This window comes from Branchiostoma floridae, chromosome 9 (assembly GCF_000003815.2).
Source record: "Branchiostoma floridae strain S238N-H82 chromosome 9, Bfl_VNyyK, whole genome shotgun sequence".
Classification (NCBI taxonomy): Eukaryota; Metazoa; Chordata; class Leptocardii; order Amphioxiformes; family Branchiostomatidae; genus Branchiostoma; species Branchiostoma floridae.
The window spans coordinates 18,834,363-18,849,504 of record NC_049987.1 but is presented as its reverse complement, the minus strand read 5'-3'; the positions used below and the strand labels follow the sequence as shown (position 1 = coordinate 18,849,504).

The 15,142-nt window shown below is 41.3% G+C and overlaps 1 protein-coding gene across 5 annotated transcripts in view; it reads left to right on the top strand.

Annotated features, from left to right (window-relative positions):
• The window catches only part of LOC118422698 (integrin alpha-6-like), a 76,205-nt gene that overhangs the window by 50,451 nt on the left and 10,612 nt on the right, over positions 1 to 15,142 (top strand). For 4 of the 5 annotated variants that reach the window (XM_035830398.1, XM_035830401.1, XM_035830397.1 and 1 more), the window contains 16 exons: positions 2,396 to 2,481; positions 2,659 to 2,712; positions 3,213 to 3,350; positions 5,410 to 5,518; positions 6,711 to 6,805; positions 6,917 to 7,013; positions 7,450 to 7,495; positions 8,081 to 8,232; positions 8,831 to 8,982; positions 9,879 to 10,001; positions 10,600 to 10,688; positions 11,336 to 11,525; positions 12,113 to 12,188; positions 12,625 to 12,756; positions 13,343 to 13,415; positions 14,342 to 14,512. In XM_035830398.1, the coding sequence (XP_035686291.1) occupies positions 2,396 to 2,481; positions 2,659 to 2,712; positions 3,213 to 3,350; positions 5,410 to 5,518; positions 6,711 to 6,805; positions 6,917 to 7,013; positions 7,450 to 7,495; positions 8,081 to 8,232; positions 8,831 to 8,982; positions 9,879 to 10,001; positions 10,600 to 10,688; positions 11,336 to 11,525; positions 12,113 to 12,188; positions 12,625 to 12,756; positions 13,343 to 13,415; positions 14,342 to 14,512 (1,783 nt within the window). The remainder of the gene's footprint in view (positions 1 to 2,395; positions 2,482 to 2,658; positions 2,713 to 3,212; positions 3,351 to 5,409; positions 5,519 to 6,710; positions 6,806 to 6,916; positions 7,014 to 7,449; positions 7,496 to 8,080; positions 8,233 to 8,830; positions 8,983 to 9,878; positions 10,002 to 10,599; positions 10,689 to 11,335; positions 11,526 to 12,112; positions 12,189 to 12,624; positions 12,757 to 13,342; positions 13,416 to 14,341; positions 14,513 to 15,142) is intronic. The other variant, XM_035830402.1, reaches the window with a different exon arrangement.

Genomic DNA, 15,142 nt, shown 5'->3' with positions numbered 1-15,142 from the left:
AGCGCTCGGGGGATTTTTAAGCCCGAAGGAGGTCCACCTGTAGCGATAACTCCTTCGGGCTTAAACTCCCGGAGCGCTAATGTGAGATCGGCGGGCTGACTACCTTGGGTCCCCGTACAAACTCGCTAGCTACCCTATCCTTTCTGGCCCCCAGTGAAGCTGTTTCAAGCTGTGCTTTTGAAACGTTTGTGTTGACCCGCTGGGTAGATGTGGTAGGAGTCAAGGTGAAGGGATTAATAACACTTGTGGTGTATATATCAGGACAAGGTCCTGGTGAAACCTGTTGGTCATGTGTTCTGAATATGTCTACCGCGGTTAATACTGAGAGATTGGAAATACAGTTCACTGTTTTGATATTATATCTACTAATAGTATAGTAGTACTACAGTGACTGACTGACTGCGGCACGATTGCGACCTCCTAGCGGCCAGGAGATTTTATAAATCGCTCAACGGATTTTATAGATTAAAATGAATCTTTCTACGTTTTGAGGGTTTTGTTACTCTCCAAGCAGAGGTTGATGGGGGTGGGGGGCGGTGGCAGCTGATAGGAAAAGGAAAAGGTCACAATTTCCCCCCTTAACCTCTGCTTGGAAACTATGTTTTGTTGCCCGTTTGGTCATACTTGGATATTTGCTCGATATTCCCATTATAAACTCAAGGATAACTCAAATCCAATTCAGGACGCAGTGAGGCCGCCATCGTGCCGCATTTCAGTGAGAATGCAGTCTCTCGATACCTTTGCAACAATCTAGCCCCAGTTTTTAGAGGCATAAAGTGAAATCTAAAACTTGCGTTACTGTATAGTCGTAGATATAGAATATAAGAGTGCACAATGAACCATCGTTTTCCTAGTACGTCACGTATAGTGTTTAAAACATAAGTTTACTGTAGTGGGTAGTACCCTGTGTTAAAAAAAATACGTCATCGATAGAGGAATGGAAAGAGACGATATCATTACCCATTGCCCCAATGTATGTCTACACTAATAACTCTTAAAGTTTTGGCCTTATAGAATATTTTGCTGAATGATGAAGCTATAACAAACGAGGTATCAAACCCAGGAAGTTCCACTAATCGTTTCCAGGTCTCATCAAGACCTTCCAGGTCTAATATACACCGCCCCCGACACATACAAAGGCTTCCGAAAACATAATCTTCTTGGCGAAGGTAATGAGGCTTGCAATATCTTTGAAAAAAAGTTTCTGTGGCCATCATTTTGAATATATGAGAGCCCGCCCTGCTTGCGTTTTTCTTTAAAGCGACTTCTCCATTTCCAGTCAAAGGAACGTCCCTCAAAACAAAACTTACATCTACTGACATCGATGCCACATACCTGGCATCCTTGCGGACCTCAGATTAAGACGACTTGAAGTGAAACTGTAAATATTGGGTAGTTCACCAACATTGCAGTGATCCCCTAAGATATCGTAGCAGCTGTCACGAAACCTGGGGCTATTCCGGAAGTTTCTCTTTTTTATCAGCTATTTCGGCACATTTTTGAGGGACTTGGAGAATTAGAACTAGCCTCACACCCAGCCTTGTACAGTTTTGGTACGCTCTCCAAGAGCGGGCCGGGAGCGAGTCAAAGGTAGACAAGGCTGGATACGAGGCTAGAGCCCCTGCGAACTATCAAAGAAACCTGAGGCTATCCAGGAAGTTTCTCTCTAAACAGCTATTCCGGCAAATTCTGGAGAGAATTCAAGAATTACATCTAGCCTCGCATTCAGCCTTGCAAATATTTAGTCCGATTTCCAAGACCACGGGGAGCGAATCCAAGGTGCATGAGGCTGGCTACTAGGCTAGTGCGCCTTCGAGCTATTTAAGAGCCTGAGGCTATCGAGAAAGTTTCTCTTTAAACAGCCGGAAAATTCTTGAGAGCATTTCAGAATTACACCTAGCCTCGCATTCAGACTTGTACATATCTAGTTCGCTATTTACGAGCGGTGGGAGTGAATTTAAAGGTACATACGGCTTTATTCTAAGTTACAGCCTCTATAGACTATCAATAAAATGATCATTTTTTGCTGTTGTAAATGGTCATAAATGAGAGGGGGGGAGATCCAACGGTCCCTTGGGCAATAAAAGTTTGCCAGTCTTTAAAAGGATGATTTTTTTTTATCAGGTCTATACAATAGATTCTATCTAGAATCTATAGATTTTTTATGAGATGTATTAATTTTTTTGGTATTCTTTAATAGTGAGTTATGTCAAACTTCTGAATTGGTTTAAAACAATGCTTCATGTTTCTGACAAAAGCGCACGGTTGACCTTAAGTTAAGCAACTTAACGTAAACTTGTTGTTTGAATTGGCTATGTGGTTGTTTTCATTTGGTGTCGTTCGATTGTATGTTAGCTTTTAACATTTAATAAAGATGGTGCGCTTCTTTTTACAGCTGTTCAAGTAGGGAAGGGCCATTTCTTCAGCAAGGAAGAGTTAGAGACTGTGGCGAGTTCCCCAACCTACGACGGAACCGGAAAGGTAATGTAAAAGTGTTACATAACTTCGCTTTGCATTTTTCATATTCAAAAAATGTTGCATGAGATATATCGTCTAATCTAATCTAATCTAATCTAATCTAATCTAATCTAATCTAATCTAATATTATCTAATCTAATCTAATTTAAAGGCTGATAAACGCATTTATCATTATACCAGGTTCTCATCCATGACCGCAAAGGAAAAGTTCTCATCGAATTAACCGGCGACGAGGTATGGACAGTTTATTGTTCTTTCTTAATGATGGCTTCTAAACAGTTTTTGTGACTACTATATAGTCAGGCTTTGCCTTCGATACAGTACGATTCATTGTTCACGATACCCCAATACTATCTAGAGTAAAGTATATGTTTGCCTTTCCCAGCTAAATATAGGTCCGTATTTACCTTTTTTCGAAACATAAGATGCCAATTATAATATGCAGGCTGGATGGGAGATGGAGATAAAACAATCGGTCGGCAGTTTGTTTGATGGCTTATTGTATATCAATACCCTTGAATTTTTTTCAAGCTTACAGTTTTCATGGCGCTTTAAAGACCCCTTTCTGTCATCGACGAAAGATAGCGGATGTTGTCTGAAACATCTGACCTATTGCAAAGCTTATCCAGATGCTTAAGCAACTTTTGCATTAGATAAGTATCTCATTACCTTGGTGTTTGGTGTTTATCAACGTACTGACCCCTATGTATTTTTCTTTTCTTTGGTCGGTATAGCCTGGTGCAAATTTCGGGTCGTCCGTTGCTATCGTAGACCTGAATGGCGATGGGCTATCTGAGCTGCTGGTCGGGGCGCCTCTCCATGGAGGGAACGACGAACGAGGACAAGTCTGCGTTTACTTCAACACTGGAGAGGTATAATAAGTCCTACGTACATTGCTAAACTTTCTTCCTATGGTCGCGTGCGTAGTCCAGTGGTTAGTGGCCCTGCCTCTGGAAACAAGAAGCGTGACTGTGTCGCTCACCCGACATGCACGCTGCCGGAAAGGGTCCTTAGGACGGGACGTTAGCCGTGGTTTACTCTTCATTGTGCTTGTCGAAAAGAGCTAGGGAATTTCCAAGTACAATGAACCTGTACATAGCGTCTGCCCTCTCTGTTTGACAAGTGGAAGACTAGCTCTTCAGTGAGTTAAAACTTGATCGGTATCACTCTCCTTTCACTTTTCAACACAAAGGTATACACTGATCAAATCTACAACGACCACTGTCGCCTTCTTCAGGATCAATACTATTGACCAATTGCTGACGTCACGTATCCGCATGATCACGTGTTAATAAGATCGTGTGTCTGTAACTCTCGCGAGTTTACGTTCTGAAGTGATTGGTCATCAGTATTGATCCTGTAGAAGGCGCGACAGTGGTCGTTGTAAAATTGATCGTGTATTCCTTTGTGTTTTTCCAAGAAAGCTTAGCACTGTACCTTTGTGCTGGAAGAAAGTTAAGCATTGTACTATGATTACTACCAACACAGATAAACTTCCTTGATAAGTTTATCATTCTCTCTATTGAACTGTGGTAAGGTGGGGAGGGGGATACCAACCTAGTCACGTTTGGGACCGCAATTTTTACGATGCAGCAGCGACCCCTAGCTGCAGTGCGAAGTAGAACCAGTGGGGGCAATGTACTCTTTCCAATTCGAATAACATGACAAGTAAGAATGCCATCACTGTAAACCGATGAAAGCTAGGAATGCAGCAGCTGTCACAATGGACCCAGACCACTTGTAGCAGCTGACGGACGACAACAGAGCCTTAGGGTCTGATACATAGAAAACGGCCGTTAACATACATGTACGTGGCACGCTTCATGAAGTATATACCGCTGTCTTGCCATATGTCAAGTACAACACATACGCCCGTAAATAGTTTCCATCAAGTTGGTAAGTCACTGAATAACAATATTCTTTGTATTTGTACAATGGCCAAGTGTCTTATCCACACCAATAAGTCAGTTTTGGGACTGACCACTTCAAATAAAAGTCTAGAATAGGCTCAGTTACTGACTAGGGGTGGGTACCGGTACAGAAAATTCAGGTCCAGGTCCGGTTCAGGTCCAGAGGTTCAGGTCCAGGTCCGGACCTGAACCTGGACCTGATTCAGTATGTGAGAACTTGTGAATGGACAATACTCAAAACAATGGTCCATTTCGCAACAAAGTGGAGTATTCGACTCCCACTGGCGTTTTGAAATAGACTAAGGCTAACTGCCTCTGTACTATTGACTGTAAAACTTGGTAGAAATAACTATAGACGCTACTCTACGTCGCTCTTGTTATTTTCCTCCACCGGTAAACCCCGAAACGTGTGAATGCCTGATCATATAGTCTGTTCATTTTCCAATAGGTCCAACATCCGGTCCACCGATTTTTTTCAGGTCAGGTTTTCCTGGACCGGTCCAATAAGGAAAACCGGTTTTGTACCGGTACACCGTACATGCTGCATTCGGTACACCGTACCGGTACCCACCCCTATTACTGACTCAAATTTGAAGTTCTGCGGCTGCGAGGATAAGTGGTCATTGCCCTGAATAAAACATCTGGTTGTTTACAGAATATTGTTCTACAACACATACCAAGTATTGTGCGAGGCCTTTTCTTTATTAGCCTTTGGACAGACGAGGACAATGTGGCACTGCACTCAAGTTTAGTAATTCATTTTAACAGTTCCACATACAAAGTACTCACAGACGATAAAAGTACTATTCTTTCCTCCCCGACCGAAGTCTGGTACCCAATTTTACACCTAGGTGAAATGAGGAAGGTCGTGAAAAGTGCCTTTCCCAATGGCACAACGCCGGGGGCACGGTGGGTATCGAACTCGGGACCTCTAGTTTCCGAGCCCAACACTCTACCAGATACGCCACACACGACACAAGGTCACGAGGGCTTTGATTGACATATACCTTCTATTTTACAGGGGTTAGAACGACGCCCGGAAGAATGCCTGTCTGGATCCAGCAAAGCACGGTCACGATTCGGAGTAGCCATAGAAGCTATTGGAGACATCAACGAAGATGGATTTCAGGGTGAACTTTTCAACTTTCTTATTTTGTTCTTATTTCTTTTTACTTCTTGTGATTTCTTTTTTGTATGCAATCTTAATAATAAAGAAATGCGATAATATGCAGAAGCTTACATTAGAAATGCTAAAACAACTACACGTCTTTCAGTTCTTATTGCAGTTGACATATTTACCGCGGACACCTGTCTCTGTTGTTTTCAGTATACGTATTTCTATGCAGATGAACGTTCAGATTTCATAAAACTATGTAGTGCTTATATGCGTGTGCTATAAAAGCATCCTTAATTTTACTAGGCACCTTTAAGAGACTATATAGTTTGATCATCATGAATACAATAATTGACATTTGTACATGTACGAAACAAAATGTGAACTTGTGCAAAGGAGATTGACATATAAATCAACGATAACATGACCTGCAATACGATTTTGTGGTTCTCCTGTCGATTGGATAGATGAGGAGGCAGACAGGCTTTTTGCCTGTTTGCCTGACCTGCACATGACTTTTTATGGTGAAGGAGGGGTGTGCAATTCCTTCTCCACCCTCTCGTCTACTGGAGCACTAAGCCTCACAGGGGCAACTGTATGCAACGTGTGAGGCGGCTCCAGCAGTTGCAGCTTTGTTGTTTGGAGTATCTGTCTCCTAGGAGGACTTCCAACCAAGCAATACGATTTATAAGTGCCTAACAGTATTCAAATAATTCAATTCCTAAGAAGAGCAGGTATGATTTGCCTGATAAGGGTTATCTTAATTGTTATCTGTATTGTAGCAAATTTAGATATGGAAAACAAAGGGGCCCTATCGTCTTGCTGTAATACCAATGTATGTATGTACACGTTTCTTCTCACCTTCTTTTACAAGTTAGTTAACAACAAGATTAACATAGACACACAGAACCTACTGATTCCGACCCAAGGGCGAACCCGAGGCAGCCATCAACATAAGTACAAACCAATCTTTGCAAGAACAGACACATACAAGTACTCATATTTTCCTAGAACAATTCCGGAGTGGAATTCCCTGCCTGGCGCGGTAGTAAGTGTCACAGTTGAGAGCTTCCGCGCCAGGCAGGAGGGCTGCCCGCCCTAACCCGGGACCTCAGTCCCCCCCCCCCCCCCCTTTGCCCCTTGCGGGGTTATATGGGGGTAACCCATGATGATGATGATGATGATGATGTATGTTCGTTCAATCCCAGATGTCGCTATCGGCGCTCCGTTTGAAGACGACAAGAAAGGAGCAGTATACATCTACCACGGAACTAAGGACGGCCTCAACTCTACTTATTCCCAGGTATTTTTCTTCAAGTTTATTTATCTAAATATCCCAACTGTATATGTGAATAACAACGTTTGTACATATTGTCTTTGTAGATGCTTAAGTTTGTGCATTGTTTGTTCTTAGAGAATATCATCGCAGAATGATTTTGAGCTGCGAGGGTTGAAGATGTTTGGCGCCTCCATAGCGGGTGGTGAAGACATCAGCGGGGATGGTACACTAGGTAAGTCATCAGGCACTACATACGGCGCGTTTTAACTCACGTGACTTTGACGTAAGAGGTGTCATTCAGGTAACGTGACGCCATGTTGGATCCTTAAAAATGGATGTAACTAGATATGTTAGCAAATTTCGTGTATTAACAAACGCCGTGTGTAAACATGTGCGAACATGTGTGTATGGCGGCTTTGAAGAGGTGACCTGTTTCGCCATACCCTCCATAAATAAAATAAATAGATGTAAAACTTTTACAGGTTTAACCAACCAACATGGCGACTGTGATGCCACGGGCAAAGACCGTTTTTTGTAAATGCACTGCTTGCGACCACATAAACTCTTACAAGACCTTTGAATGTTTGAAAAGCCAACAGAAAGACCAACAATCATTCGGTGCATCATCAAACTTGGTCATAACATATTTCCTTCGAATATTGTTACAGATATTGCCGTTGGAGCCCCTGAGAGCAGCAAGGCTGTCATCATAAAGTAAGAGTCAAACTAGATTTCCACGACCCCATACCATCGTAAAATGAATTTACCTGTACAACTTATGATGAATTGTGTATCATGTAGCCCTTACGACCACTGCAGTCATGGGTCGCGAGTGACAGAACTTATGTACTATTTGTACTCGTCATTAAGGATGAAGATTATATATGGCCCTCATTTGCACAATTCAGATTAGTTGATCATCTTTCCACCTAAATAACAGACAAAATCTGTCTTCAGAAAGAAGCTAAAATATCATTCTCTGATGATTTATGCAAATGAGGCCCTAAAAATCATATTTGTAGCTCAAATTATCATGTCGATCTTAACTGGTTATCGTTGCTAATCTACGTACATATGTAAAGACGTCACGTTTGGGGCCGCATCTGTAAGAAGCGACACCTATAGCTGCAGTGCAATGTGAACCAGTCAGATTGGCCCTAAGAAATTATGTTACTTCTGCTATCTATTGTAACATTGTATGTCTCTGTATGTTTTTGAATTGCAATGTGTAAATATGAATGTGTAGACCACAGAAAATATAGCCTCTTATGAAGCTAATTGTAGATATGTATTTTACAGAGGAAAGCCTATCATCGAGGTTTCCGCTCAACTTGAACTTTACCCAGACAAGATAAACGTCCGGGAATGCCGGATGAAGGGGAAGATGTCTCCCTGTTTCTACGCCACGGCCTGCTTCACGTTCAACGAGAAGAGGGCACCTGCCAACATACGTAAGATCCCTTACGTTCGTCGTAGGTCGTTGTAGGACATTTTGAAGACGTAGAATTTTCAAGCAGGCTGTGACAGGTCTAATCGTGGACTAGTATTTTTGGCAGCCTTGTCGGTAACAAGACATCTGACGCATACGCGATAGTACGACGTTCGTACGACGATCGTACGACGAATGTGACTGGGCCCGTTGTTCCAACGTTGTACGAAGGCATTTTGGGGGAACGTATACCCGTGTCCTGAAGTACAATTCATCAGTCTTGCTACGGAAAGGAACTTCTTAGGCTCACGTCACATTTTCAAACCGTGGCTGTAGTGAAAACCAAGGAGGTTAAAAAGGTACAAATACACACACTTGATGCCCACGACCGGTCTTGTGTAGTTTGCATGGTGTCTTTTATGTCATACTTGTTGTCTCCTTAAATCTGCCCGTCGGGCAATGGTTTGGAAATGTAACGTGGGCCTAAGGGAACGAATTCCTAGATCATTTATGAATAATTATATGGGCTTTTCTTCCTTGGGATAGCACATACAGTAAAAAATTCTCACGAAAACAATAATTTGAGACAAAATATTGAATTTTCATACATTTCATGACAGCCATCACCTACACCATCTCGGCTGACGCCAACTTGAGAGGTGGGGCGTCCGAGAGCCGACTGGAGTTCTTCGGTAAGGAGCACGACCTGAAGAGTATCACCACGCTGTACAACAACCGCAGGACATGCCAGAAGCATGGCGTCTATCTCAAGGTTAGAGAGAGAGAGAGAGAGAGAGAGTGAGAGAGAGAGACAGAGAGACACAGAGAGAGAGAGAGAGAGAGAGAGAGAGAGAGAGAGAGAGAGAGAGAGGCAGAGAGACAGAGACAGACAGAGACAGAGAGAGAGAGAGACAGAGGGACAGAGAAAGAAAGAGAGACAGGCAGACAAACGGAGAGACAGGGGCAGGCACAGGTACAGAGATACATGTACAGACAGAAAGAGGGAGAGACAAAAGGAGGGAGAGACAAAAAGAGGGGGAGGGAGATGGGGAAGGGTATGTGTGCTTGTGTGTGTATTTGTGTATGTCCGTGTCTGAGTGTTTGCTTCTGTCTGTGTATAAGTTCTTCTGTTTGTGTGTCTTTGTGCATAAGTGCGTGTATTTTAAATTTCTGTAACGTTATGCACGTTTATAGTGTCACTGAATATTTCAAAGATCACACCTAAAGTGTCAATCGTTATTATACATCAAATTACATGCTGTATGGAGATAAAGGAATGCGATATGGTTTAAGAAATGATGATTTATTTCCATTTTGTTAATTGATATAATTCTTTTGGTTACATTATTGTCTAATGTATAATTTTTACACGTCTATTCAATCTTGTTACTTTGGAGGAAGACTTTGTACAAGCCACGAGGCTTTTTTCTCCCCCCCCCTGCATGTAGTTTCATCCTTTAATTTGTTTTATGTTAACTTTTTTAAAGATTGTGCAAAATAAATAAAATCAAAAAATCAAATCATCCAAATCATTGACGGTAACCAGTCTAGTTTGACTGAAGGGTTCACTCAATCGTTTGCAACATCAGTCAGTAAATAGGCATCAATAGATAAATGAATATATCAATGAATAAACAAAGTAAGCTTGTGATATATGGTTTGTTCCAGGGTGACGCCAGTGGTTTCCACCTCCCAGCAGAGTTTTCTCTGGAATACGAGCTGACCTGGGAGAGCAGTGAGAAGTATAATGCTCCCATCCTGAAAAAGAAGGAGGAAAATATTCGCCAAAAGGTACTTATTAGTTCGATACATTGTCTGTGAAACGGTACATTGTTAAAAGGTACATTGTTTGTGAAACTTTACATTGTGAAACGGTACAATGTGAAACGGTACATTGTGAAACGGTACAATGTGAAACGGTACATTGTGAAACGGTACAATGTGAAACGGTACAATGTGAAACGGTACATTGTGAAACAGTGCATAATTTGTGAACCGATACATTATAAAACGTTGTCGCAACTAATCCGTCAGGTGGTGTCAAATATTCAATCCATTGAATTTTGTAAATGCCGCTATATGAGGAATATTTTCCTCATTCAAAGACAACCCAATTGTCTCTTCATATTGTTTTTTCATGATTGGGAGATGCTAGATTTACTGTACTCTTCCTTTTGTAACAGCACTTTATAAAGTAGTGAATTTAAGTTAGATAGGTATTGCAAATGCAAAAAAAGATATGTTTTGGTTGTTTTATGAAGGATTAAAGGCATGTGTGAATATAACAGGGCTAGCATATTTCTATCATGCATACACGACTAAGTTAATCGAAAGATGCGTTGTGCTATGTTGAAATCTTGATTTCGGTCATTGTTTCTTTAATACAAAGGTGAAGTTTATCGAATACTGTACGGATGGCACCGATGACTGCTACAGTCTCCCTGTACAGAACCCCAAACAGACTGAAACTAACAAAGGGTGAGTTACGAAACTATGGTCAGATTTTAAAATCAATCTCAAATCTGCGTGGCTTACATTGTTGAATACTGCTATTTTTGATATGCAGGTTTTTTAGACATCATACATATAAAACAATAATCCAACAGATCCAACAATGCACACACGTTAATTTACCAAGCAGAGGTACATTTTGACATGTAATTAACTGTTTGACACGTCGTTAATATGCATGTACGTAAGATACCAGATGTATTGCCTAGAAGTAATATACCAATGGAAAGATAAAACAACAAGCAACAAATCAAAATAAGGGACATAACGAGAAATAAACCATGCAATGTATTATAGAAAGATCCATGAAGAAAATAGAAATAGGTTGCATTATCATAATTCAACATTTAATCAGAATTTGCTTTAATCACGAATCCACAAAAGCAGTTACTCAAGCAACTGGATATGATTTTGAACACGATCAGACCTTTCAGGTAGAATCTTTTTGACGAAAGGTATTGGATTCTACCTAAAACGTCTGACCGTTTCCAAAATCGTATCCATGGCCAGTTGCTTAATTAACTGCTTTTTGGCGTATCTTACTACCTTGACATCTAATAACATTCATCGACGTGTTTTAATCAGTTTGTTACAAACATTTGGCCCCACTCCAGAAAGAGTTTCCTACCCGACACAAACATGGCCGACACCTCCATGACACAACCACCCAAGGTGACAACCACAATCAAGAAAATTATCTCTGCTACAAAGAAGCCAGAAGTTCCAGAAACCGAGGATCAGGAGGAGCTGGAAAAGCCTCTCATGCCGATAAAGGAAACCGTAGACAAGGACTCCAAGAAGGAGGTGAGAGTATGTTCTTATCTTTAAAATCATGTCTTACTGTGTATACACTTTGATATTGCAACTTGGTTCAAAAAGTTTGCCTGGAATCCATCCTATTGTAGGCCCTCTCAATTTTCTTCTCTGATCATTCCCATGTCAAATGTTTGACAAAAGTGATAGATGGACATCAATGGAACTGCTGTGGGAAAAGGAACTTGTTCGTTATCTTGTGTGTTCTTTTATCAGCTAAAACCACTAAAATGTCCACGATAAAAGTGTACTTAAACCAAACAATTTGTGTAATCATGAAAGCCATGTCTATGTCAATTTTCGATGAGCGCAAGATCTCTTTTTGCAAGCATGGAATTCTAAGTGAAACGTTGCCAGAATTTCTTGGTCGTTAACGTTGTTACCTTCTTGACAACGGAGGTATTGTAATAGATGACAACCTGCCAGGATGCAAAGCAGTAAGGATGTAAATGTTAAAGGATACTTGGGGAATTGAAATTCAGGCTGAATTGTGATTCAAGTTATGTATGTACAATACGATATAGATCACAACGATCTTCTAAGTGGCACACCCTAATGTTTGATCCGTTGGTCCATAGGTTGACGCGCTGCCTGGCAGCAAGCCCATCATCGTAGATGTGGACCAACACAAGATCAGACTGTCACTTAAAGAAGGTACACTTTAAAACTATGATTGTTACCACTCTAAAAACGCATATACGCCATATCGTATGATATAAGGATATCAGATTGCACAAAGCATTTCATGTATTGACAAAAGTATTCGTAGAGAAACTGCATACTAGATGCCTCAAGTGCGTTTGATATATTGCCCAAGGTAAAGAAATCGAATATTGGATTTTTCAAAAGCATTTGATGTATTGAAAGAAATATGTTGAGCAAAATAGAGGAATTGCATTATTAGATGTTTCAAAGGCATTTGATATATTGACTAAACGAGGGAAACTACACGCTTGTTGAAACGGACGTATTCATCTATTTTAAGCGTCCAATGGTTGAAATATCAATTGATAAACAATTGTATCGTTGAAACATTTGAGCAACTAGTTATGAGCATTTCATCAAAGTGACTGATTTTATTCCATAAAAGGTGCGACCACGACCTTCCACATGGGTGTGCACAAGCAGGAGCAGCGGCCACTGGACTTGTTCCTGTTGTTGGACCTGTCTGCTACCATGAAGAAAGATCTGGCCAACATTCAGAACCTGGTCTACCACCTCCGTACGTGTAGCATTTGTAGGCACTAATATTTGGCATAAAGACACTGTACTAGGTAGTTTGTGTAAGACTTGTATAAGTAAATGTAGTTGAAATCATAAGACTACTTTCAGCCTATTTAAGATCTTTGGTAGCCCCTAGCTTGGTTAGTAGTCAGTGACTCACTCCCTAGCCTGGCGTCATTTTTTTCAAAATGACGGATTATTTTGAAACTTCGGCTTGCGTCGTGTTGTTCTTACGTACTAGTATAAAAAAAATGTTTACATTCAAGTATTTAGACACGTGATATGCAAGCGTTGGGTGGGTTTTTATTACCATGTAGTAATGTTCTCGGCCAAGTATTTTATTAAACCGTCGTTTCTGTAATTATCTGCTACCTTCGCTGCTTATAGATGCGATTTTAAACGTTAACATTAGATATTAGCGTTTAGGATCGCATCTGTAAGCAGCGACACCTATGCTGCAGTACAATGTGAACCAGTTAGACTTGTCATGAGGAAGGTGACAGACAGTCACCGAAACTTCGGTTGAATAAAACACTTGATTTGAGCAAAGAATATTGATATCCATTCATTTATTTTTGTCATAGGAACGACTATGTCAAAGGCTGCTCCCGACGTGCGGATTGGTGTTGGAACTATCCGACAACTACATGACCTGGGGTGAGTGAAGTTCGATTATAAGATATATATAAATTTGTTTCAAAATTCTTGTGAAATAAACAAAGACAACATATTGTTAAGCTCTCTTAAGGGAATGGAAGATCAAAATTGGAGATAAAAGATACAATGCTGTGGTAGATTGATACGGAAATGGTTATAGGCAAAGACTTTTAATGATATCTGAGGAGTGAAGTCTACCAATATCAAGTACAGATTTGCCCACCTTGCCATCTATTTAATTGGTCGCTGTATCTTCGTTTCTCTTGGTGTTGTCTAATGGCTTTTTGTCATCCCCTGCTTTTAGTGTTAGCGCGATAACAAACGCTGCCCAACGTGTATGTTGCTTATGGTAGCAGAACACAGTATCTATGTTTGACCCTTTTGGTTCGGGTATAAAAAAATTAAGTTGAGCGTCACAGAGATATTAAGTCATAGAGATTTCTGTGTTTCAGACAGCGTTTGCGAGGTGGTAAATTGTAGAGGAATGCATCAGTTTTGAAACAGTATGAGTTGGCTTACGATGTTCGATCGGCGTGAATTTTGAACCTGAATCTTGTTAGCACCAACTGCTGTGCGTCAGCTGCAGTTATCGACCTCCGCTGAGTGTCACATAAAACCGTTATTTTAAGGCACCGAAACCCAAGGACTTTTGGGTCCTTAATATACCGTGTAATTCCGTATCCCCATAGGCGAAATACTGTGTTCTGCTACCTTATTTGTTAGCCCCCCCTTCAGCAACAGAGTTATGGATGACATGTGAAAAGAAAAAGTGGACGTTCTGTCATGCTTCAAGGGCTATTCCATTCGGATCCTTTAGGAATGTGCACCAAACGTCTTGGAAACAAATACGTCCATCCATGTGCCCACTGAGAGGTATAAGTGGAAGAGCCCTAAAAGGTTTTGTACATGTATCTCCCATACTGTAGAGCTGCGCTTGGCAGCAGCGCCTCCGTGCGTCTGTCGACGGTACTGTCCAGGTACCGTCCGTCCGTGTCGTCCCTCAGCCCCGTGTGGGATCCTGAAGGACACGTCCTAACTCCGCCCAACCCTGTCCGTCATCCCGATGACAAACACATTATACACTTACCGTTGGAGAGGTATTTCCAACAGAACATGGTCGCAAAATTGCGCTGTGTAGTTCTAGGCAAACAGATCTACTCGCATTAGTCGCTTTAGGCCTTGCAAAAGCCGGACGATTCCGGAATTCCTTGCTCTTTCCCTGTAATAAGCCATCTCAAAGTATGGAATGCGCGTGCGCAGTCGTGATGCATTGTGGTCTAGGTCAAAGTTCAATATCCCTACGATACCAAATTTCCATTTTCTTTCAGATCGAATCGTCTGTAAACAAGTCCAACTTGTCTGGACGCTTTTAAACAAGTGGAGGGTTTTAACAATCATAGGGAAAGCCATTAAAAAACCCTCGTCACAATGTAGGAAAAAGTCTGAATATTACTCCGCAGAACCTCTACCGTAGGCATTGTGGTCTTCAACATTGACCTACACCCAGGACCATGAGATGGCTTATTGTGTGATTATGCATTTGCTTCAAACACCTCTTCACAGCAGAGGCTTCGCTGGCCAAATTCGAGTTCTGTTCAACATTCAATTGTTGAAATGGGAATGCTGCCGTAGAAAGCTAAATACAGCTTGAATCACGCGCTAAAGCTGAAAATGGAGACATTCTCTTTTCCGCATCTCCAAGCGGTAGCCACACTCCTAGGCCGGCT